At 35.1% G+C, this 23,357-nt stretch overlaps 1 protein-coding gene across 1 annotated transcript in view; it reads left to right on the top strand.

Moving 5' to 3' along the window:
- Positions 1–23,357, top strand: part of KIAA0825 (KIAA0825 ortholog) — a 461,655-nt gene that overhangs the window by 197,589 nt on the left and 240,709 nt on the right. The window contains exons 13-15 of the mRNA XM_030816963.1: positions 1,130–1,294; positions 14,746–14,970; positions 22,029–22,437. Of these exons, the coding sequence (XP_030672823.1) occupies positions 1,130–1,294; positions 14,746–14,970; positions 22,029–22,437 (799 nt within the window). The remainder of the gene's footprint in view (positions 1–1,129; positions 1,295–14,745; positions 14,971–22,028; positions 22,438–23,357) is intronic.

Here is a 23,357-nt window from a genome sequence, read left to right as displayed (position 1 = left end):
TCACCTGAACCAAATAATCGAAGTGTGGGGGCGGGGGTGGGGGAGGGTCGGGAGGATGGAGGGGTGAGGGACACAGATAGGAGCAGGGATATCTTGCTAAAGGAAAACTAACTTGTTTTGAAAAGAAAGAAAATGAGTATTAGGAAGCAAAACCAATAATGTTCTCCACATAAAGTCTATGATGTTATTTCTTAGTTTGAAGAAAACAGTGAGCTCCTTTAGATCATCAAAATCAAATCACAGAAAAAAGTATCAAGAGGAAAGATAAAAGTAATGATATTCCAAGTGAGCAAGAATAAAGAAATCTATTTATTCTGAAATACTTTAGATTACATTTATGCAAGATAGTTAAAATATAAGAGCTAAAATATAATTTGTTACCTTTAACCCAACAAATATGTTGTTTATTATAATAATCTCATGCTTATTATCCATAGAAAACAGAAATTATTATTTCACCTTTCTATCCAAACTATAAATGCAATAGTACAGAAACTTATGTTTACTGATCTTTGAGAAGGCCGTTATGGGGCCAAAGGAGGGTTGAAAAGGACAATTAAAGTGGCCCAATTTTTGTTGAATTCTTTATATAGTTTTATTGAGGAACCAATTGATAAAACTCTTCAGTCTGATATGACAAGGTCTGTGGATTTAAGAAACATTCATAAATTTGTTTGTAGAATTGATAGCATAATTCTGGAAAAACTACAAATGTGAATTTTCCCATGGTACAATGTTAGTATTCCTAATTGTCCAAATTTAAAAAAATTTTTTTTAGAATGAATGTCTATTGTTCTTAAATTAGAAAAAGAAACAAAAAAGTTTTCCTTAAGAGAAAGAAGAATTATGACATACAGGGAAACTAGCGTTGACCTTTGAAGTGCTGTCATTGTGGTCTTTCTCACAGGTTTTTTGGTTGTTGTTTTTGTTTGTTTTTTTTCCATAAATATCCATGAATATTTCAGAAACAACATTGGGTTGGATGGACCATTGTTTTGAAATAATCTGGTAATTCTCTTATTATGTAAATATTATTAAAAACCATTTCCACAGCATTATGCTAGTGTACATAATAAGAGTTTAATCATATTCACTGATACCTTACTAAATCATTTTGATTCCTTTCAAGAACAAGTTTCTGACACAGAAAATAACCTGAACCAAGGACCCAGCTTGGTGGAAGCCATCTTTAAAATATTGTACCATTGCAGTTTTTCTCCACAAACATTTGCAAATGTTTTTGTGAGCTACATGGAAGAAGAGCAATTATGGGACTTTTTATGTAACATCCCAGGTATGAGACATTTACTGTTTGTAAAAGAAATGTTCTATAGATACTTATATGTACATTTAAGGATGTTTAGAAGTTGTATTGATACTGGTTTTGCTGAATCTGTTCGTAAAAGTTTACCTTACATTTTTTCAGTATAAAGCCTTCTGTTGAGAATCATTAATTATTAGTTCCTGTAAAATTTCATATACTTTGGGACAAGATGCAAGGGAGGTGGAAGGGAAAAGATTTTCTTTTTTTATTAATTAGGGAATGTTCTATCATAAAAATTTATTTTAATATTTATCACAGATTATGTTTTGCTATTGAGCATATAAGATATTAGTAAGATGTGAAAAGTATTTTGTGATTCTTGGATGCATTTATTCAGCAAATTAATGGACAATACTATTGGTTGATTTTCTTCAGATGTATAAGGCATTTATTATTATGACCATAGTGTGTCTCTCTACAAGGCAAGCATATCCTGTGATTCCTTTGGAGAGAATATATTTTTCCCATCTGTATTGTTCTTCTTCCTTCAGCTAGAGAGAATAATAAAGGCAGTGCAGGTTGTACATTTGAACAGGAGATTTTGATGGGTTGCCCCACCCTCTGGCAGGTGTAAAAATTCTCACATTGTCTTATCCTTAATATTTTGCCTTTAAATTTTCATATTTAATATCTTGGGAAAACAAAGGATGAAAACTTAGACAATGATTTTTATTATTATCCTGCTATTCAAATAGTGATTTTTATCATTTACATTTAGTTTTCAACCTATAAGCTTTCTTTTATCCTGCTTTGGAACTTGAATTTTCATAAAATATTTCCTAGGCTCCATATAAAAGATCTAACTAGTTCATAATCATGGTTTCACTCCTCCCAGACTTTTTGACTATCCTCCAGATATTACTTGAATATCATTCTAGCTGTTTTAAAGTCATTATATTTCATTTTCTCTTCGTCATTATCCCTATAAAATAGCAATAGATAACTTTATGTTATGATTTCCAAAATCCAAATCTGTCATTTAAAGTTTCTGTGATAATGATCTCCTTTTAAAATGTTATCTCCTAGTTGCCATGCATTCCCTTACTGCTTCTTGCTTCCCAAAGGAAGGGCATATTTCCAGGTAAAGAGGCTGAATTAGAAGCTTGTTGTGTTTCTGATGTAGTCTTTATTGAATTGAAAGAAAAACGACCTTGAAAGTTCTGCCACCCTCTGCTGATTTTAGTTGTTTCTGGGGAAGTAAGAGCTGGATTTTCTCACAAGATTATAAAGAATCAGTGATCCTCATGCTTCAACCACTATTTATCCTTCAACTATTAGGTTCTTGAACCATCTTTGACACTCAGCACAAAACTATACTGAAAATGACCTAGAAGATATAAATGGATTTCAGGTGCTGCTAGGGAAAATAAAACTGTTTCTTGCTCCTAATTTGACATCTCTCCATCTACATGTTGAGCAAACCCTCCCCCACATGGTCAGACAAGTCTCTGGAAACAGACGTTGTACGTATTCATAGAGCCTGAATTATGTGCGAAAGCTCAAAGGGCCAGAACTTCAAATGGGTGAAACTCCCTTACCCTTTATACAAGTTGTTGCTCCATGAACATTAAATATTCTCTGGAACCTGATACCTGCAGTGGTTATGAGGGTCTGAACTATTTTCTCTCCCATTTAAGTCTTTGAAAAGATCTTTTTTTTTTTTTTCTGTTAGCAACCATGGTTATTTTAAAAACCCTAATAAGATAATACAAGGTACTAATTCATAACAAAATTAAGCCTTTTACTATGACTTTTGTTTAATTTGGAAACATAACATGTTTACAAGAAATACAGCTGAGACATGTAATCATAATTCCACAATATTTACATTTTATTACTAATAGATCTATGCTTCAGTATATATAATTAACCTACCCAGATTAACTAAAGTATGTTATTTTAAAACTTCACTGCTGTAGTTTCATCCTGCTAAATCACTGTCTATGATTTCAGCATAGTTTACCCTTAAACATCACAGTCTTATCATTTTAGGGTAAAAGGACAAAGATGAAGTGGTCAGTATCTTCATCTTATTGTTGAGTAAACAAAAAGCAGAAATATAAAGAGAGTTGCCTAAGACTGTCCACCAATTAAGTTGGACAAGACTTAGCACAAGAAACCAGATCTCCCCTCTCCTAAGCCAGCAGTCCCCAACGTTTTTGGCACCAGGGACCAGTTTTGTGGAAGACAATTTTTCCACCAGGAGGGGGATGGTTTCAAGATGAAACTGTTCCACCTCAGATCATCAGGTATTGGTTAGATTCTCATAAGGAGCAAACAACCTAGATCCCTTGCATGCACAGTTCACAATAGGATTTGTGCTCCTATGAGAATCTAACGTGCTTCTGATTTGACAGGAGGGGAAGCTCAAGCAGTAATGCTCACCCACCTGCTGCTCACCTCCTGCTGTGCGACCCAGTTCCTAACAGGTCACGAACCAGTACTGGTCTGCAGTCTAGGGGTTGGGGACCCTGTCCTAGGCCATGTTATTTCTCATTTTTTTCTATTAGACTAAATTTTTTGAGACACTACTTTTATGAACATATGAATTCAGTAATGAATTATACAATCTGATTTTATACTTAGAATTCCATCTAACACATAACTCTTTAGACTGGACATAAGCTAGGGAGGGATGACAAGAAGGAAAATACCCACTTAAGATTACTACAAAAGCTATAAGTACAAAAATAACTAAGTCAGTGACCTAATGTGGGTGTTTCTAAGGCCAGTGCACTCTGTAAGAAATAAATTTGCTAACAGTCATTGGACACCTATGTTTTCAAAGTAGATCAAGCATTATTCAGTTAAGACAAATGAAAATATCAAAGCATACATTACCTCAGCTGGTTTTTAAGACAGTGTCAGAACAGGCTTGTAAATGAGGCAAATACTGTCAAAAATGCCCGTCTAATATGATAGTAATATACTCAACAAGTATTGTTCTCTTGGCTCCTCGATATGGTATTGGGCTTACTTTTGTTTTCTGAATCAGTTTTCTTAACTTTCTCACAACTTTTGGGAGGAAAGCTTTCAATAATCTAGCAAAAATTCCCAATTAAGGGTTGAGATTCAAAGTTTCCACTTTGGTTTTCTACTCCTCCTCAGCCTCATAAAGACCTTTAAGAAGTGTTGTTTAGAGAGCATATATAAGCTATATTGTCTTCTTGTTGCCAAAATTAATTTACAGTGCCTTACCTTCCTATCAGACACAGTGATCATCTCTATTACCTACATAAATACCTGCAGCATAGTATAGGTAGATTTTAAATGTAAGCTTTCACATATTGAAAGGCTGTCTGTTCTATGTTGTGACTAACCATGTATTCTGAGCCTTTTGTCACCATTCAGTTTGTTTGCAATCCACCCTAAAAATGTTTAAAAATATTTTATTGATTGAATACAATAAAATTCACTCATTTCAAGTGAAGAGTTCAGTAAGTTTGACCAATGTATAAATCTGTGTGACAACCACAATGATAAAGATATGGAACATTTTATGTCATCTCCAAAGGTTCTTTCATTCCCCCTTTACCGTCCATTCTCCTTTCAACTCTCAGCCCCAGGAAGACACTGACCTGCTTTTCGTCGTGATAGTTTATTTTCGATATTCTAGAATTTCATATAAATAGAAATCTATGTGTTCTTTTGTGTCTAGCTTCTTTTGCTCAGCTTAATGTTTTTGAGAATTTTATATTATGCTTTATCATTAGTTTATTTCTGCCCATTGCTGAGCAGTATTTCACTGAGTAGTACTTTTTTTATCCACTTACCAGTTGGATGGACATTTTGATTATTTCTAGTTTTTGGCTACGATGAATAAAGCTGCTATGAATACTAGTGTATAAGTCTTTGTGTGACTACAGTCATCCCTCAGTATATGTGAGGAATTCATTCCAGGAACCATTCCCCTTATTAAAAAATCCATATACTCGGCCAAGCGTGGTGGCTCACGCCTGTAATCCCAGCACTTTGGGAGGCCAAAGTGGGCGGATCACCTGAGGTCGAGAGTTTGAGACCAGCTTGACCAACATGGAGAAACCCCGTTCCTACTAAAAATACAAAATTAGCTGGGCATGGTGGCATGTGCCTGTAATCCCAGCTACTCAGGAGGCTGAGGCAGGAGAATTGCTTGAACCTGGGAGGCGGAGGTTGCAATGACCCAAGACGCCATTGCACTCCAGCCTGGGCAATGAGCGAAAGTTCGTCTCAAAAAAAAAAAAAAAAAGAATCCATGTACTCAACATATACTCAAGTCCTGCAGTCAGCCCCACAGAACCCGTATATATGCAGGTTTTGCATCCTGCAAATATTGTATTTTCAATCCACATTTGATTGAAAAAAGTCTGCATGTAAGTCGACCTGTGCAGTTCAAACCCATGTTGTTCAAGGGTCAACTATGTATGTTTTCATTTCTCTTCAGTAAGTACTTAGAAGTGGAAATGCTAGGTGATATGATAAGTACATTTTTAACTTCATAAGAAACCACTGGCCAGGCGTGGTGGGTCACGCCTGTAATCCCAGCACTTTGGGAGGCCAAGGTGGGTGGATCACCAGGTCAGGAGATCGAGACCATCCTGGCCAACATGGTGAAACCCAATCTCTACTAAAAATACAAAAATTAGCTGGGTGTGGTGGCACGTGCCTGTAATCCAAGCTACTCGGAGCCTGAGGCATGAGAAGCACTTGAACCCAGGAGGTGGAGCTTGCAGTGAGCCGAGATCACACCACTGCATTCCAGCCTGGTGACGGAGTGAGACTCCGCTTCAAAAAAAAATAAAAAAACAAAGAAAGAAAAAAAGAAACTACTAAACTGTTTCACAAAGTAGTCATATCTTTTTACATTTTGGCCAATAACGTGTGAAAGTTTTGTTTGCTCCGTATTCTTGCCAACACTTGAGATTGTCTTTTTGATTTTGGTTATTCTAAGGGGTAGGTAGTATTATCTCATGAAGCTTTAATTTACATTTCCTTCATGAATAATGACATTGAACACCTCTTCATGTTCTTAGTGACCATTTGAAAATATTCTTTTGTAAAATATCTATTGAAAACTTTTGTCCATTTATTAATTGGTTGTCTTACTGAGTTGTAAAGGGTTCTTTATATATATTGCACATAAATTCTTTGTTTTATACATATATTGATAAAATTTCCTCCCTGTCTATGGCTTACTTTTTCATTTTCTTAACAAGTTCTTTTGATAGTGTGAGGTTTATAATTCTGATGAGTCCAGTTTATCAGTTTTGGTTTTTTTTTTTTGAGACGAAGTCTCACACTGTTGCCCAGGCTGGTGTGCAGTGGGGCAATCTCAGCTGGCTGCAGCCTCCACCTCCCAAGTTCAAGCGATTCTCCTGCCTCAGCCTCCCAAGTAGCTGGGACTACAGGCATGCGCCACCATGCCCGGATAATTTTTATATTTTTAGTAGAGGGGGGGTCTCACTATTTTGGCCAGGCTGGTCTCGAACTCCTGAATTCATGATCTGCCTGCCTCAGCCTCCCAAAGTGCTGGGATTACAGGTGTGAGCCACCATGCCTGGCCTAGTTTATCAGTTTTTTAACCATAGTGCTTTTTGTGTCCTAAGAACAACTGGATTATCTACATTTTACTAATATTTCTCCCATTATTTCTTTTGGCAATTTTATAGTTTTAGTTACGTTTACTTCTATGATGGATTTTTGTGTATAGTGAGATAAGTGTTGAGGCTCTTATTTTTCCATGTGGCTATATAATTTTACCAGAACCATTTTTTAAAAAGGCTATTCTTTATAAATTGAATTACTTCAATGCTTTTGTCAGAAATCAATTGACCAAGTGATCAAATAGATGCATCTATTTCTGGATTCTCTATTTTGATACTTGGCACTATAGGTTTATATTATTACTTGCTTTCTATTTGTTGTTCTATCTAATCTTCATTTTCCCTCTATTTTGGCCCTCTTTTGGATTAGTTGAGTATTTGTCAGTATTCCATTTTACCTTTTCTAATAGTTTCTTTATTTACTGTAGTAATTGCTCCAGGGTTTACAATATGCATCTTTAACCCATCACAGTTTACTTTTTAATAACATTATACCACTTTGCATCTGATATAGGAACCTTATAATGCTATATTTCCATTTACTTCCTCCCTACCCTTTATTCTATTGTTGTCATACATTTTATTTCTACAAGTATTATAAACCCTACAATTTATTGTTTTATTTTTGCTCCAAATATTATATTTTAAAGAAATTAAAAATGGGAAAAAAGTCTTTTATATTTGTCCATATATTTATCATTTCCATACCCTTCTTTGTGTAGATCTGAGTTTCCAATAGGTATCGTTTTCTTTCTACCTGAAGTACTTCCTTTAACATTTCTTGTATTACAAATCTTCTGGCATTAATTTATTTTAGCTTTTGATTGCATGACAAAAAGTATTTTGACTTCATGTTTGAAATATTTTTCAGTAGATACAGAATTCTAGGTTCAGATTTTTTTTTGTTCTTTTTTGTTTTTCCTTTAGCACTCTAAAGATGTTCATTTTATTATCTTCTGGCTTGCATTATTCCTGACAATAAATCAGTAGAAATATTTACAGTATCTGTTTCCTTTTATGTAATATGTCTTCTTTTATAGTTGATAAGGACTTTTCTCTTTGTCACTGCTTTTCAGCAATTTATTATGATGTGCCTTGTTTTGGTTTTCTTTGTATTTTTTTCTGCCTAGGGTTTGTTGAGCTGCTTGGACCTGAGATGTTTAACTTTTATCAAATTTGAAAACTTTTCGGCCATTCTTTCTTGGAATATTTTGTCTTTTGCCAGCCCCACTTCACTCCCCCTCCCACTTTTTCTGGGACTCAATTTTGTGTATATTACACCTCTTCGCATTGTCCCATAGGTCAGCGAGGCTGTATTCTTCTTCCTTGCTTTTTTTGTATTGTTTTTGTTTTTTAACCCTCTGTCTGTTCTTTTGTTTGGATGCTTTCTATTGTATCTTCAAGTTCAGTGATTTTTTTTTTCCTGCAGTGTCTAAAGTACTATTAAGACTATATGGTGAATTTTTATTCCAGGTATCCTTAACTTCTGGCAATTCTATATAGTTTCTTTTTATATTTTGTATATACCTTCTCATTTAAATATTCTTATACATATATGATGTCTGTTTTAAAACCTTGTTTGCTCATTCCATCATCTCTTTCATTTCTGGGTATATTTCTATTGGCTTAGTTTTCTCTTGATTATGGATCACATTTTTTTCCCTGTCTGGTAATTTTTTACTGGATGCCAGACATTATCGGTATTATGTTATTGAGTCTCTAGATTTTGTTTTCTTCCATTACAGATTTTGTTGTATTGTGTTACTTGTGTATCACCTTGATTATCTTGAGAGTTAGTTGTTTTCAAGCTTTATTAGGGCAGATCTAAAGTAGTCTTTATTCTAGGCCTAGTTTAGCCCATTTACTAAAACATTACCTTTTTAGGTGTCCTTTGAATGTCAGATATGCAATGACATCTTGCCACTCTGGTCTGAACTCAGACTTTGCCAATCTTGTATGAACTCTGAGAATTGTTCAGCTAACAGTTTCCCAATAGTTGTTTTTTGCTTGGCTTCTTAGAGTCAACCTTTCCACTGCCAGTCTAGTATTCTGTGTAAGACTGAAAGGAAACCTTATGCAGATTTCTGGAGCTCTTTCCCTATGTAGATCCATCCCTTTGGCACTTTTCTCAGAAAATTCCAGCTGCCTCATCCTCCTCTGTCTCTTCGTCTCAGTGAGACTTTCATGGTTTGCTTGACTTTCTGCTCCTTGAACTGGGATCCTGAAAGTACATTCAGACTTTAATTTCTTTTATTTTAAAGGCAATTACAGTGTTTCCTGTTGTCTAATATATGAAAATAGTTATTTTGCATATATTTCCCTATTTTCTAGCTTTCATGGCAGGAGAGTGAGTCTGGGACCAGTTACTTTATCATCACTAAAATAAAAGTTCTTCCTCAAAGTTATAATCATTTTTAAAAATAACTTGTGATTATCTCAGGTAACAAGCCCACTAGACACATAATAAAATATTTGGACTTGGTTTTATCAGCTGACTACTGACTGAAAACACTAATTTCCTAAATAACATCCCTAAAAATGAAGGACTCTCAGTGTACTATTTTTCACTTAATTCATAATATCATTTTGTTGGCCACTAATATATTCATACCATGAATCTGTAGTTCATTTGAGAATAACTTATTTGCTATATAGCTACTTTCAAGAACAACTGAACATGTTATATGATATTTGCTATGCTAAGTAACCAAATTATCTCAGCCATTCATAATTATTTTGCGCAATTGTGCTTTAAAAAGAAATGAACAAATTACAAGAAAAATTCACACCAGAAATTGATTTTTTAAAGAGTTTTAAGGTATTTTCATAGTGTACATTCTTCTCTTCTTCTATACATTAATGCAGTGCTCGATGGTGAAAAATGTTTTACACTGAATTCCTGTTTGTGCCTCTTTTCTTCCTCTAGTTCTTTCCCAGCACAAGATTCACTCTGGGCCAGGTATGGTGGCTCACGCCTGTAATCCCAACACTTTAGCAGGCCAAGGTGGGCAGATCACCTGAGGTTGGGAGTTCAAGACCAGTCTGGCCAACATGGTGAAACCCCATCTCTACTAAAATACACACACACACACACACACACACACACACACACACACACACATAAATTAGCTGAGTGTGGTGGTGGGTGCCTGTAATCCCAGCTACTCGGGAGACTGAGGCAGAATTGCTTGAGCCCAGGAGGCAGAAGTTACAGTGAGCCAAGATCGAACCATTGCATTCCAGCCTGGGCAACAAGAACCAGACTCTGTCTCAAAAATAAGTAAATAAATAAAATAAAATAAAATAAAATTTAAAAAAAGATTCACTCTGGTTGCACAAAAACTCTGTGTTGGAAAAACCACCCAGTCCTACCTTTTCACCGCTGGAATTTATACTCCAAAATTATCTCTCCCTTTCTTCTCACTGTCAAAAGCTCTTGGTGTCCTGCTCCCATCTAGTCCCAAAGGAAAACCTTTAAACCACTTAAACTAGAAGTTGGCAAACCATTGCCTTTGGAACAAATCCAACCCACCATTGTAATAAAGGTTTATTGGAAATTGCCCTGTTTATTCACTTACGTATTATTTGTGGATACTTTTGTGCTTCCACAGTAAAGATGAGTAGTTGCAACAAAGATCATCTGTCTTACGGCTTAAAATATTTATTATGTGGCTATTTACAGAAAAAGTCTTCTGACCCCTGCTCTAATTAAATCATATTATGATATCAGTGACAAATGTTTGTGTGTGTCCTTTTAGAGGCAATTACATTTTTATAACAAACGTACTGGGATATAATTTATATTCCATAAATTTCATCCTTTTAAAGTGTAAAAATATCACAGTTCAGTGGTTTTTAGTAGATTCACAGAACTGTGCAACCATCAGCACCATTTAATTTTAGACCATTTTAATCACCCCAAAAAGAAACTGTACCCATTAACAGTTCCTCCCCAGTTCCTGACAACCACTAATCTACTTTCTGTCTCTGTATTTTGCCTTTTCTGGACCTTCAGTATAAATGGAATCATGCAGTATGTGCATTTTGTGTCCGGTTTCTTTCACTTAGTACAATATTTTCAAGGTTAATCCATGTTGTAGCATGTATCAGAACTCCATTTCTTTTTATTGTTGAATAATAGTCCATTATATGGAAATATACATTTTGCTTATTGATTCATCAGTTGATGGGAATTTGTGTTGTTTCCACTTTTTGGCTGTTATGAATAATGCTGGTATGAACATTAGTGTACAAGTTTTTGTGTGAATGTTTAAAAAATCTTCTTCTGGATATATACCTAGGAGCAGAATTGTTGTAAACTGCCAGAGAATTGAAGGCGTGTCCCAACACACACATAGTTTGCAACCCTGCCTTCGCCTTTACATCCTGCTTGCACAGAGCCTCCAGATTAGTCAGAGGTGAGAGGTTAGCACTTTCTCAGGGCTTTCTTGGGTATGTGCACAGTCCTGTACAAGTCTGTGTCCTTCTTGATCCCCAGGAGTATGGCAGAGATATTCAAAATTCCTCCCCACTGTGTACATGTACATTTCATTTCTCAGTTTTTCTTTTATTTATTTCTTTTTTTTTTCTATTAGCTTCTTGTTTGCAGCAACCAGTATCACTACCTTAGGCAGCCACAGAGCTAAACCATTGCTGCTGACTGTTCTGACGAAACATTCTGGGGATAGACATTTTCAGTCACTGAGTTAGTTTGAATATGGATATGCATTGTGAACAGTGCTCTTCCAGGGAGATTCCAGACAAGACAAATCATGACAATCTGGGAAACTGGGACGTTGTATATAGGTCAAAAGACATTCTACCTCTTCCAGTGGCTGCTAAGCTTTTATAACTACCATGGCTTCAAGGCTTCTCATTTTCAAGGCCATAGTAGAACTTGCTGAGGAATGGGAGCTGGGAATAGAGCAGGTTAAAATGCCACAAAGCTCACTGTTTTTACCAAGATTCAGCTGATTTTCTTGAATAAATTCTCCTTGGATTGTTGCAAGCCTGTGGTTAATTTCCAGGGTTCTCAAAAGTTGATCTTCACAATTTTTGCTAGTGTTCTGATAGCTTTAATGGAGCTGCAGATTTTCCCAGGTCTTCACACCATCATTCTGGAAGTGCTTCTCCACACTTGTCTATTTTTAAAGAATGCCTGAGGAGGCCGATGCCTTCATTAGAATTAATGGCTTTCTAATTCTAAAATTTTAAGAAATTTGGATCTAAAGCCAGATACTGGAGAATTCATATATTACTACATAGACTATGGACAATTCTAGATATATGTAAAATTTTCTCTAGTGCGTTGCAGAGCAATTACAGAAGATGGAGGATTGGTTTCAGATAAGAATAGGGCAGGTTAAAGTGCCCCAGCACTTTTATAGAGGAGTGTTTAAATACAGCGGTAGGCAGGGCTCAGTGGCTCACGCCTGTAATCCCAGCACTTTGGGAGGCCCAGGTGGGTGGATCACAAGGTCAGGAGATTGAGACCATCCTTGCCAACAAGGTGAAACCCCATCTGTACTAAAAATACAAAAATTAGCCAGGCGTGGTGGCACATGCCTGTGATCCCAGCTACTCAGGAGGCTGAGGCAGGACAATCGCTTGAATCTGGGACACGGAAGTTGCAGTGAGCCAAGATCATGCCACTGAACTCCAGCCTGGCGACAGAGCTAGACTCCATCTCAAAAAAAATAAAAATAAATATAAATAAATAAATAACAGCAGTAAAAGTAGAAAAGGGAGGGTCAGAAGCTTGGGTGCTAACTTAGATGCTACATTTATTAGGAGTGGCTGGGTATGGCATGTACTTAGAGATTGTGGATTGCTCCAAGCCATCCCGTCTAGTCCTGTGTATACCACTGCTTGAACTGGCTAACTAGAGAATACATCGTTGCCTTACTACTTACTGTCTGTTCTATCACTTCCTATTTGGTTTTTCAGTGTCCTTGTCTTCAAAAACTGAGAAAATTAGACCAGAGCTTGTCTAGATTAAATTTTTACATTTCTAACACCTAAAGTTATGAAGCATCAAAGAAACTAATTTTCTAAAGCAGGAAAGTATGCTAATGTATTTGCAGAAGATTTTCAATGATGTTATGTTACTTTTGACTCCCCAGTTACTTATAATTTATCTGGAGACCTTATTTCCAATGACTTCTGGTTGGTAAATATATTAATAGAATAATTATTTAAACCAAATCTTTTTACTTAGAAACATATTCAGATGTAATTTCCATTGCTTTTATAAAGCCACATTAGGTTATTCTTTATTGCATATAACATCTTTCTTAACAGTAGCCTGAAAAACTACCACTAAATTACCTTTGTTCTGATTCTTCTAAATTATAGAAATTTTAACATAAAAGTAATGAAGTTTCTTTTTGGAAATCTCGCCACATCTGTTATTACCAAAATATGAAAGATTATACTGATAAAAATTGGTAAGCAATTAGTAGCTTAGTGAACATACAAAAACTGGTTTAAATCATTCTTAGGATTGCTGCTCATAGCCTAAAGCACATTCTCAATTTAGGACCCTCATTCAGCCCCTTTCTAAGGCCTCCTGATTACTATGTTGTAAAAGGAAGTAGAGTCACAGTTCTTTTCAACTTTGTGTGTGCCTCAGCTGTGAAGCATTTGTTATTTTCTTCTTAGGAGTCTTAAATAGAGTCGTGGAAGGTGAAAACTAAGAAAGACCATAAATATCATCTTGTCCAGCCCTTGTCGCCCTCTCCCCTCACCATTTTATAAATGAGGACACCAAAGCCCCTCCTAAAGTGTCTATATTTTTAATGGTGATTTGAAACACTTGAAAATTAATTAGATAGTGATGCAGGTATTCTTTAAGTTATGTGATTCTAACCTTTGTTTTCATTTGTTAATTTAATATGAAAACAGAAATAAACTACAATAATAAAAATCATTAATAAAAATTATTATCATTTGAAATAATCCTTTCCTTTGCTTCTCTCATTTATGCTGATAATGAAGAATTAATATTTTGGGTTTTTAGCAGCTGGGTTTTAGGGCTATTACTCTATTCTTCCTATGCTATGTGTCTTGGCAATCTAGGAACAGGCTCTAACATTTTGCTGATAAGGAAACTCTTGGTAAGATTCTAACACTGAATTGATTGACCATTTGTAAAGAAAGAAGGAAGAAAGGAAAGAAGGAAAGAAGAAAAAAGGAAGGAAAAAATATAACTGAAATTCTGTCCGTCATTGACAATCACCATTAACATTATAGAATACATCTTTTAATTATTTTATATATGTGTGGAGATACATATTTTTAATAAAAATAGGCTATCATACTCTTTTCTAACCTACTTTTACTTTTACTACACAATATATGGCTTTATTGTATAGATAGAAACACCAGAGCTAATTAAACAAATCACCTATTATTGGACATTTTGATTCATTTTAATTTTTTCTTATATCCTTTGCATATTTATAATTAATTTCTTAGGAAAAGTCCTATAGAAAGGAATATGTGAGTCAACTGATAAGTAAAATGTTGAAGCTTTGACATTGTTGCCAAGTTGTCATCTAGCAAGTTCATACAATTTATGTTCTCACCAGAAGAGTCCAAAACTACCAGTAAATATTATGTACTGTTATCTTAATTGCCATTCCTTTTATTGCAAAGAAGAAGAATCTTTTTTAAAAAATGTTTTATGGGGTGGTTATCAATCATATGATTTCTTGGTTAAATGCAGCTCTCCTTTCCTATAGCTTTAAACTAGATTATTACAAAACTGAATTCTAGCTGAGCAAGGCACAACTGATTTGCTAGGTTCTGCTAACCATAATATACCATCTGATTTTAAAGTCTCAGCATGCGTGGAGTACGAGCTGGAGGTCATCCGATGCTTGAGACTGGCACTGACCGATGCCGTCAAGGACACTGTACAGCAGATAGTATCTGTGATGAGTTCTAGGAGAAACTGTGAGACAAACCTAAACAAGCACATTGTTCCTGATTGTTTGCTTGAGAGCATGCCAAAAGAATGGAATTATAGTCCAAAAGAAACTAACAGGAAAGAATCATGCAAAAGTAAGTACACTTGTTTCTCTTTAAGAAAATACACCTGAAGAAGCAATTTTCTAGGACATGCAATCAAGTAAAATTCTAAAAGTTTTAAGAATGATGAACTATACTAATCTTCCTTCCATTAAGTAGATTTGGGACCCTTATTTTTATTTTTACTGTGAACCACATGATCAAGGAAACTAGAATGGAAAATTATTCAAATGGTCATCTTCTTTATTTAATTGCCTGTTCAGGATTTTCTGTGATATTTTGTGTTCAGGCTAATATTCACAGATTGGTCACATGATTTTGACTAATTTTCTAAAAATTTGTTGAGTAACTTAAAATCCATACTCTAGAGAAGATTGCTCTGATATTCCATTTAATTATTTTTTCCTTTAAGTTTTTTCTCTGCAAACACTAATTATTACCTTCTTTTCTCTTGTTAAAACGCCTACATATGTAGCTTTTAGGTCAAAAATAGCACCCAGTTTGGTAAGTACATGTATTTTTCTGACAGGGCATTTTTTCCTCCAGTGATTCTGGTTCTAAATTGAGCGCATTGTTCCTATTCAGAACAGCGCGTCCACCAAGTGTACTTAAGAACCATCAGTTACCTACATTATTCGTTTATTTTATTAGTCAAGTCATCTCTTCTTAAATAATTCCTCCCTGTCTAGATCTTTCCACTTTTCCAGAATTTCACAAGATTCCTTTGTATGTATATTATGTATCTGTATTCGTGAATCTTCTTTTGATTATTTAAAATAAAACTTTTTTCTTTCATATTCATCCTTAAAGAAGAATATTTTCACTAACTCTAAGGAAACTTTCTCTAGTTTTTCTAGAGAAACTAGAAAACTAGGAAACTAGAGAAAGTTTCCTTAGAGTTAGTGAAAATATTTTTTCTCTAACTCTAAGGAAACTTTCAACAATAAAATACTCCAGCCGAACTCACTAAAGTCAATTGAAGGGACTAGCCTTTCTTTCATTCTTCTCCATGGAGATCCTAAATACGGGAGACCTTATATCACAAACTCAAATCAATTATCTATCTGTGACCTTTCATAGTAATGCTTTAATTCTGTCTAAGCCCTCTTAAACTCCCTTTGAATCTAGTAAAGCCATTTAATTGAAATTGGAAAATGTCACCTTTTCATGACTTAAGTTCTTTCTTTTCTAAGAGTTGTTGCCATCTCTCTTTTGTTCTAGCTTTTGGATATTTGATACGTTTTGAGCAATTCAGTAGGCATGACTTTTAGTTAACATATCATGCCATATGAGTAGCATTATTTTGCTTGTGGCTTTCGAGTCATTGTATTCACGAACAATTTTGCTTTTTCTAAGCACTTTGGAATTCCTCCATACCATTGCAAAGAGCCTCTTATTTCAAAAAATGCTTACTTATAGATACCAGTTGTTAAAGTTTTCCTTACTAAATAACATTTTTCATAAAATGCTCATTCCGAGTAAAAGTACAACATAAAGACAACCATGAAGGAATGTCAGATCCCATGAGTATATAAAAGAAAGTGATGGAAGAAAGTGACTTTATAAACCATTTTTTGTATTCTAAGAGGATATGACAATAGGCGAATGCCATTGTTCTTCTTTACTGCCCTCTGAAATGCTACAGGGACTTTTAGATTGGCACTTCTTAAATTTTATTTTCACTACAGAATATAAGATAGAGAATGTGTACATGCTGGACATTAAGTCATTTATTAATTTCATTATTCATTCAGTAGAAATTTGCTAAGTGAGAAACTACTATATACCAGGCACTGTGTTTCAGATCAGAGATAAACCTAAGTACAGTATCTCCTCTTGGTGCCAGGAGATTAGTATAACTCTTTCAAAATGGGTACAAATAAGAGATGTACAATTTTTTGGTGTATGAGAAGAGAGAAAGAAATCACACTTCACTAAAATCTCACATGGGATTGTCACTGGAGACCTTTCTTGGTCTGTGAGTGAGCCAGTGTGTGTTGAGGACAGTATGTGAGGAAGGTTGAGGGAAGAGCAGGGGTGCCATGCTCTTGGGGAGAGGCCATGGGCGGGGTGACCTTATTCCTTCTTTAGCTTTCAGCACACGGTAATGAATTAGAGTTGTCCTTTGTATTACAGACTCTGGTTGTAACAAAATTAATCCTTATAATACATACAAGTGACTTTAACATATTCCTATAAACCAATAAGTCAATACAGTTTAAAACTAGTGCTGGGAATGCAATCAAGAGCAAACAGTGACAAAGTGAAAAAGCTCCCACTTGTTTCTATTCTTAATGTGAGCTCTTCACAGCCATATTATAAAACAATGATGATTTGATCACCTTTGGCAAAAAAAAAAAAAAAAAAAAAAAGAATTGTGGGGAAACTATTTGAAATGTGGCTTCCCATATATTTTGTTAGATGTGAATCACTTCTAAGCCAGTATTGAGCCTTGAGATATTAGCTTGATAAACAAAAGATTTCTACAGTAAGTATCCAAAACATGAAGATAAACTTATGTAATTTTTTTAACAATGTTTTAATTTAGTGATATATAATCATGGTTCTTACAAAATTTATCTAACTAATTGTAAATGTTTAAAGGTCTTTAAAAAAAATCTAACTTACTAAAAGACAAATAGTCATTACTTTAGGGAATATTTGTCCTTCTTGACACAGTAAAAATGACAGAACATGGAAAACACTATGGTGACAAACTAAAATGCATTTCTTTATTTCTTTATCAGCAAATACTGTGACATTAAAAAACACTGAAGATTTAAAGAAATAAATATTACAATAAAGATTACAGTGTAGATTTACCGGAGAGTTGGATGGAAGTTAGGATGGCTCTGACATAGCTCTGCTTTTAGATATTTGTTTCATTATGTTTCAAAGAACAAATACACAAAGAACTTTTTGTTTTGTTTTGTTTCTTTGACAAAAATTAAATGAAAGATATACCTGGGAAGATATTTTCTCAACAGTAAATTACTTTTTTAATGAAAATAATCCTTTATGGCAAAACTTTTGGAGTAATTGTCTTAATGGAAACAATGAATTCTAGAGAGAGGAAACAGAAATAGCAAGCAGCATTTAGGAAAATGTGTCCATGCCATTGGTCACATGCAGAAACAGCATGTTGAGAAAGAAACTGATGACAGAAATATACAAAGTGCTATAAGAAGTCATTATTATAGTGTATAAAAACCAGGCCTATTTGTTTCCTAAGAACCAGTGTTACCTACAAAAGTATCATATCTTTTCGCTTAAGAATTTAGAAATAGGATTTTCTAACATGATGTAAAATATTGCAAATGGAGAGTTTCAGTGACTCTTGAAAGCTTTTCTTAAAAATAAAATATTTTTCCATTCATTTGCAAGAACATTTTACATCACAGATGATGGATATTTGTTAGTCAAATTTCAACAACAGCCTTCACCTATTTGGTAGTTAACACTGAAAAATAAATGCCATGATTTTGTTGGCACAGCTAAGGATATACTGGTTTCATGTTGATCTATATGTGTTTGTGTAGTGGCTTTTTCACCTATGACAGCCATGAAAACCTGATCTTGAAACAAACTGAGCTTAGAACTTGACCTTTGTATTGTGAAGTGTTAAGCTCAGATTTAAAAAATAATAAAAAATTACATTATCCTCATTCAACAAATTGTTATTGATCTTTTTAACCATTAATAAATAAAATTTTAAAAATTAATTTTGACATTTTCTTTACCTCCTTTATTGTAAATTTCCTTTTTGCATGTTTTATCAACCATAAATATATTATTACAGTAGTATATTACAGAAAAGAAGCAATGACAAATACATCAGTATACATATATTGCCTTCATCCTAAGACATAGATTTTCTTCATACTTTATCACCTCTAAAATGGGATGACACAATATATTACATATATACGGCTTAGACAGAATTAAACTTATTTAAATAAAGACAGAAAGATGAGTGTGTAGCAGTCTTAAAAGATCCTTCCCTGGTATGTTGTTGACATCATCATAGACTCAGAGCCCTTGAGATTGGTAGAATGGATTTATTAATTTGTCATCAGCCTAAGGGTTCTGATTGAAATTTGCCTTAAGCGTTAATGAAATAGCTGGATATTTGAGTGCCCATAGTCCTCAGAGTTTATAAAATATCAGTAGAGTATAGGTGTGAAGAAGAAAATTGGTAATCTTTACCTAATATCTACTTAGCTTGTCAAATATTTGCTCAGTATCTGTAGTCAAACCCTCTTTAAGACAGAGGGAATATAAGATATAATCTTTCAAGTCAAAGACCTGAAAGCAGAATAGGGACTATGACACACAAACACAAAAAGAACAATGAGACATTTAAAATAATTTAAGAACACTAAGGAAGATTTGCTTTATCTATATTTTAAGCCTCACCTAAACACATTAATTTGAATAAAAAGAAAACATTTATTGAGCAACTATTTTTATCAGGTGCTGAGCTAGGCGTTTTCATATTTATGATCTTATTTAATGCAACAGCTTTAGGAGATTATTCAAATATGTGTTGGACCTAGTTTTTACAAACTTATAAAGACTGCTCCAATTAATTTTTAAAATGATTCTTAAGTTGTCATGGATTGCAGAGGAGTCACTAGATTAAACATATTTTCCAGAGCTTTGTACTTTTTTGGAACAGAGTGACTTTTTAAATGTTATATGTATCTTCAGAAAATGTTCACATTGTTCTGTTATTTTTGTTCAGCAAAAACAGTAAGGAATGTTTTACCAAAGAACTCAAAGCTACTTTCTTTTGGCTTCTCATTCAGTTTTAATGTTCAAATTCCATTATGTACATAGTGGATTAAAACACTGTCTGGCTTTGTGGGATAATCAAGGAGCTAAGAGCTTTGTTTCCCGTGCTCTGGAGTTTATAGGCTAGCTGTAAAGACAAAGCATGAATATAAAAATAACATAAATAATAATAGATGATAATACAAAAATAACACAACATAGCCAATTATGGACCTAATTACCAAAATGGTCATATATATAATATATTCAAATAAATTCACAAGAGAGGAGAGGATTTTGAACTAAGAGTTGAAGATTATTTGTGAACCATGAAGACAGACGGCATTCCATTGACAGTAATGATATGCTCAGAAGTCTAAAAGCAAAGAGGATAAAGCATGTTAAAGGTCTTAAAGAGAAAGATCGTAGAAACAGGCTGAGGCTAGACTGTGGAGTGTTTTGACAGCAAAGCTCAAGAGACTGATCTTATAACAGTGGTAAGTAGCTAAAATTATCACAGCAGAGAAATTGGATAATAAAGTTCATAGGGATGAATTCAGTTTTACAGTACAGGAGAAGGGCTGGACATAGCCTGGAGAAGGGAGATGAGTTAGAAGAATGCTTCCGTAGTCAAGGTACCATTTGTGAAGAAGGGCTTGAAGTAGGTCAGTAACCTTCAGTTGGCCCCAGCAATGAGAAACTGGATGTCAGAGATAAAGGGGTAGAACTATATATCAATGCTGATCACTGATTAGGTATGAAGGAACATTTAACAAGAAGGAAGAATGGGAAGGAGGAGGGAAGGAAGGAGGGGAGGAGGGAGAGAGGAAGGAAGGAATGAAGAAAGAAAGGAGGAAAGGGTGGGAGGGAGAGAGAAGGGCCAAGCTAGTTTGGAAGACAATGGTTTTAGTTATATTGAGTTGATGGTGATGAGGACACAGAAGTGGAATGCTTAACAGAAAGCTGGAGTTATAGGACTACAGCTCTGGAGAAAGGCCAAGACTTAAGATTCTGGAATCATATAGAAGAGTGGTTCTCAACCAGACAGAGTTTTGTTCCCAGGAGACATTTGGCAATGCCTGAAGACATTTTTGGTTGTCACCACTGAGGGGAATGCTACTGACATTTAGTGGGTGGAGGCCAGAGATGTGGCTAAACACCTTACAGAACATAGAAGAGCTCCTCACAACAAAGGATCATCCAACCCAAAATGGCAATAGTGCTGAAGTTGAGAAACCCTGATACAGGGAAGAAGAATTAATACATATTTCTTGGAAAATATGTCTAATCTAGTGACTCCTCTGCAATCCATGACAACTTAAGAATCATTTAAAAATTAATTGGAACAGTCTTTATAAGTTTGTAAAAACTAGGTCCAACACATATTTGAATAATCTCCTAAGGCCGTTGCATTAAATAAGATCATAAATGTGAAATAGCACCAAACAAGGAAGAACATGTGGAATCATCAGCCAAAAGGCTAAGGAATTCTTAGCAAAAACCTACATCTAAGAGGTGTTAGTAGAAAGTGGAAATAGCATAAGACACAAAGAAGCAAAGAGGAGAGATAGAGGTAAGCAGGAACCAATTTACTGACTCATTCATTCAACCAATATTTATTGACAACTATTATATAAGAGGTACTAAGTGCTAGGGATACGGGAATGCCTTCTTAGAGCTTATAGTTTAGAATAGGGTGACAGACAGTGTGCAGGAAAAGGACATAACTATTAGATGATGGGGAGTGCTATAATAAAGGCAACAAAATGGGGATCCCCAAAAGAGAGGGTCTTGGGGCTGTGATGGAAGGGTGTAAATGGACTGAGATGAGATGAAGAGATGAGATAAGATAAGATGGTGAGGCAAGGCTCTCTGAGGAGGTCACATTTGGGTTGAGAACTGAAAGGAGAGAAACCAGTCCTGAGGAGAGCTGAAATGATTCTGTCATGGATTCCAAGGGAGGAGAAGGGCTTAAGGGGGAGTCAGAAGTATCAAAGCCTACAAAGCTGCCCAGCTGGGCACCTTTGCGTTTGTTAATTAGGAGGCCACCTGGGTCCTGGAAAGCTGCAGTCTTGAAAGAATATAAATTATAAGTCTAAATTTTCTAATCTTCATTTATGAGAGAAAAAACCAGATTTGTGATTTGGGGAAATTTTAGGTAGTACTGCGAGAGACCCCAGTTAGAGTTCTGTTGGAATATGTCAAGCACTTGATCTTCTTGCCAATTTTCTCCACAAAAATTAGACATACAACACAAAACCATGCAATGATTGAACGCAAATGCTAGTATTAATCATACCTTTTCTTTTCTTCCCCAGGCTTCACAAGGCTTGCTGCTCAGGCAGTATCTATTGTAATCAGCAAGTTACCTACGGTGATTGCATGTTTGCCTCCCCCAATTAAATACTTCTTTTTTCTGTCTGAGAGAAAAATGTCAAAAAACTTTGTTGAATTGAAGAAAGCTGGCCTGCTTGTCTGGAACTTGATTGTAATTATATGTCGGATATTTGAGGACGGAAACAGTGTGGAACTTTTAACAGGTGCCTCCCTTGACAGATGGAGTAAAGAAAAACTGGGTTTAATTTGTATGTGTTTGGAAAGCATCATGGGCGACCAGACAAGTATCCCTAATCAAATGATCCAAAAGGTCATACAGAGCATTGAGCAGCAGAAGCCCAACTGGATTGAACGTCAATTGTTGAAAGCAAGGAAACTGAGCACTGAATGGTAAAGTGATGTTTTTCTCTTATTGGATTTCATCAAATGCTTTCACAATAACAAAATCACCAATAAGTGACAATATATTGTCAGATGGGCAGCAGTAGTATTTTGCTAAATTCATGGCAGCTTTGATGAATATAAAAAAAGATAAGTATCCCATTAAAAATTGGATTGTTGCACGTTTCTTGTCTTCTTAAAATGTGAACCCCATTGACACACTGGAACATTATACTTGTTTAGTCACCATCTTAAGGTTTCTGATTAAAAGGGTGGCAGTTAAACCCAGGAGAATTTAGTTTCACCCCTTTTCAGTGTGCAAACAGGTATCTAGTGGATAGCCTGGAGCATTTTATAAATGGATTGGGCATGGAGATTAAATTAAGAAGGAATTAATGGATATAAAAGGCTTTTTATTGCTTTCTGTGTACCTGATTGTCAAAAAGGTACACATTTTTCATCTGGTAATGTAAGAATCCCAGAGGGCAACTAGGGCATATCACACTCCAGCTATAAACACACCCAGCTGTTTCTGTATGAAAATGTCAGCCTTCTCATGGGTTTGTCACTAAGAACTAAGTGATTTGTGGTACTGCAAAGATTTTTAAGGGTCCCTGATGAATTTAAATATGTACATAGAGTCCTCTTGTCTTTAAATTAGTCTTCAGGAATGGAATTGCTTGGTATTGATAAAGGAATTCCAGCTCGCATGGTCTACAGATCACTGTCAGCCCATTTTAAAAACACCCACAGATGCTGTCCCTCATTCTTTAAAAATATATTCATGTTGCTAGCAGATACTAGTATAACTTTCTGCCCAAAATGACTAAAAGTCACTTGAAATATGGTTACTCTTACTGGTACGTGGTAGTGATAAAGAGATCAGGCTTTGGAATCAGATGGGCAAGTACAAATCCCTTGTAAATGGG

The sequence above is a fragment of the Nomascus leucogenys genome, chromosome 2 (genome assembly GCF_006542625.1).
Source record: "Nomascus leucogenys isolate Asia chromosome 2, Asia_NLE_v1, whole genome shotgun sequence".
In the NCBI taxonomy this organism is placed as follows: domain Eukaryota; kingdom Metazoa; phylum Chordata; class Mammalia; order Primates; family Hylobatidae; genus Nomascus; species Nomascus leucogenys.
This window is presented reverse-complemented; position numbering and strand designations above follow the sequence as displayed.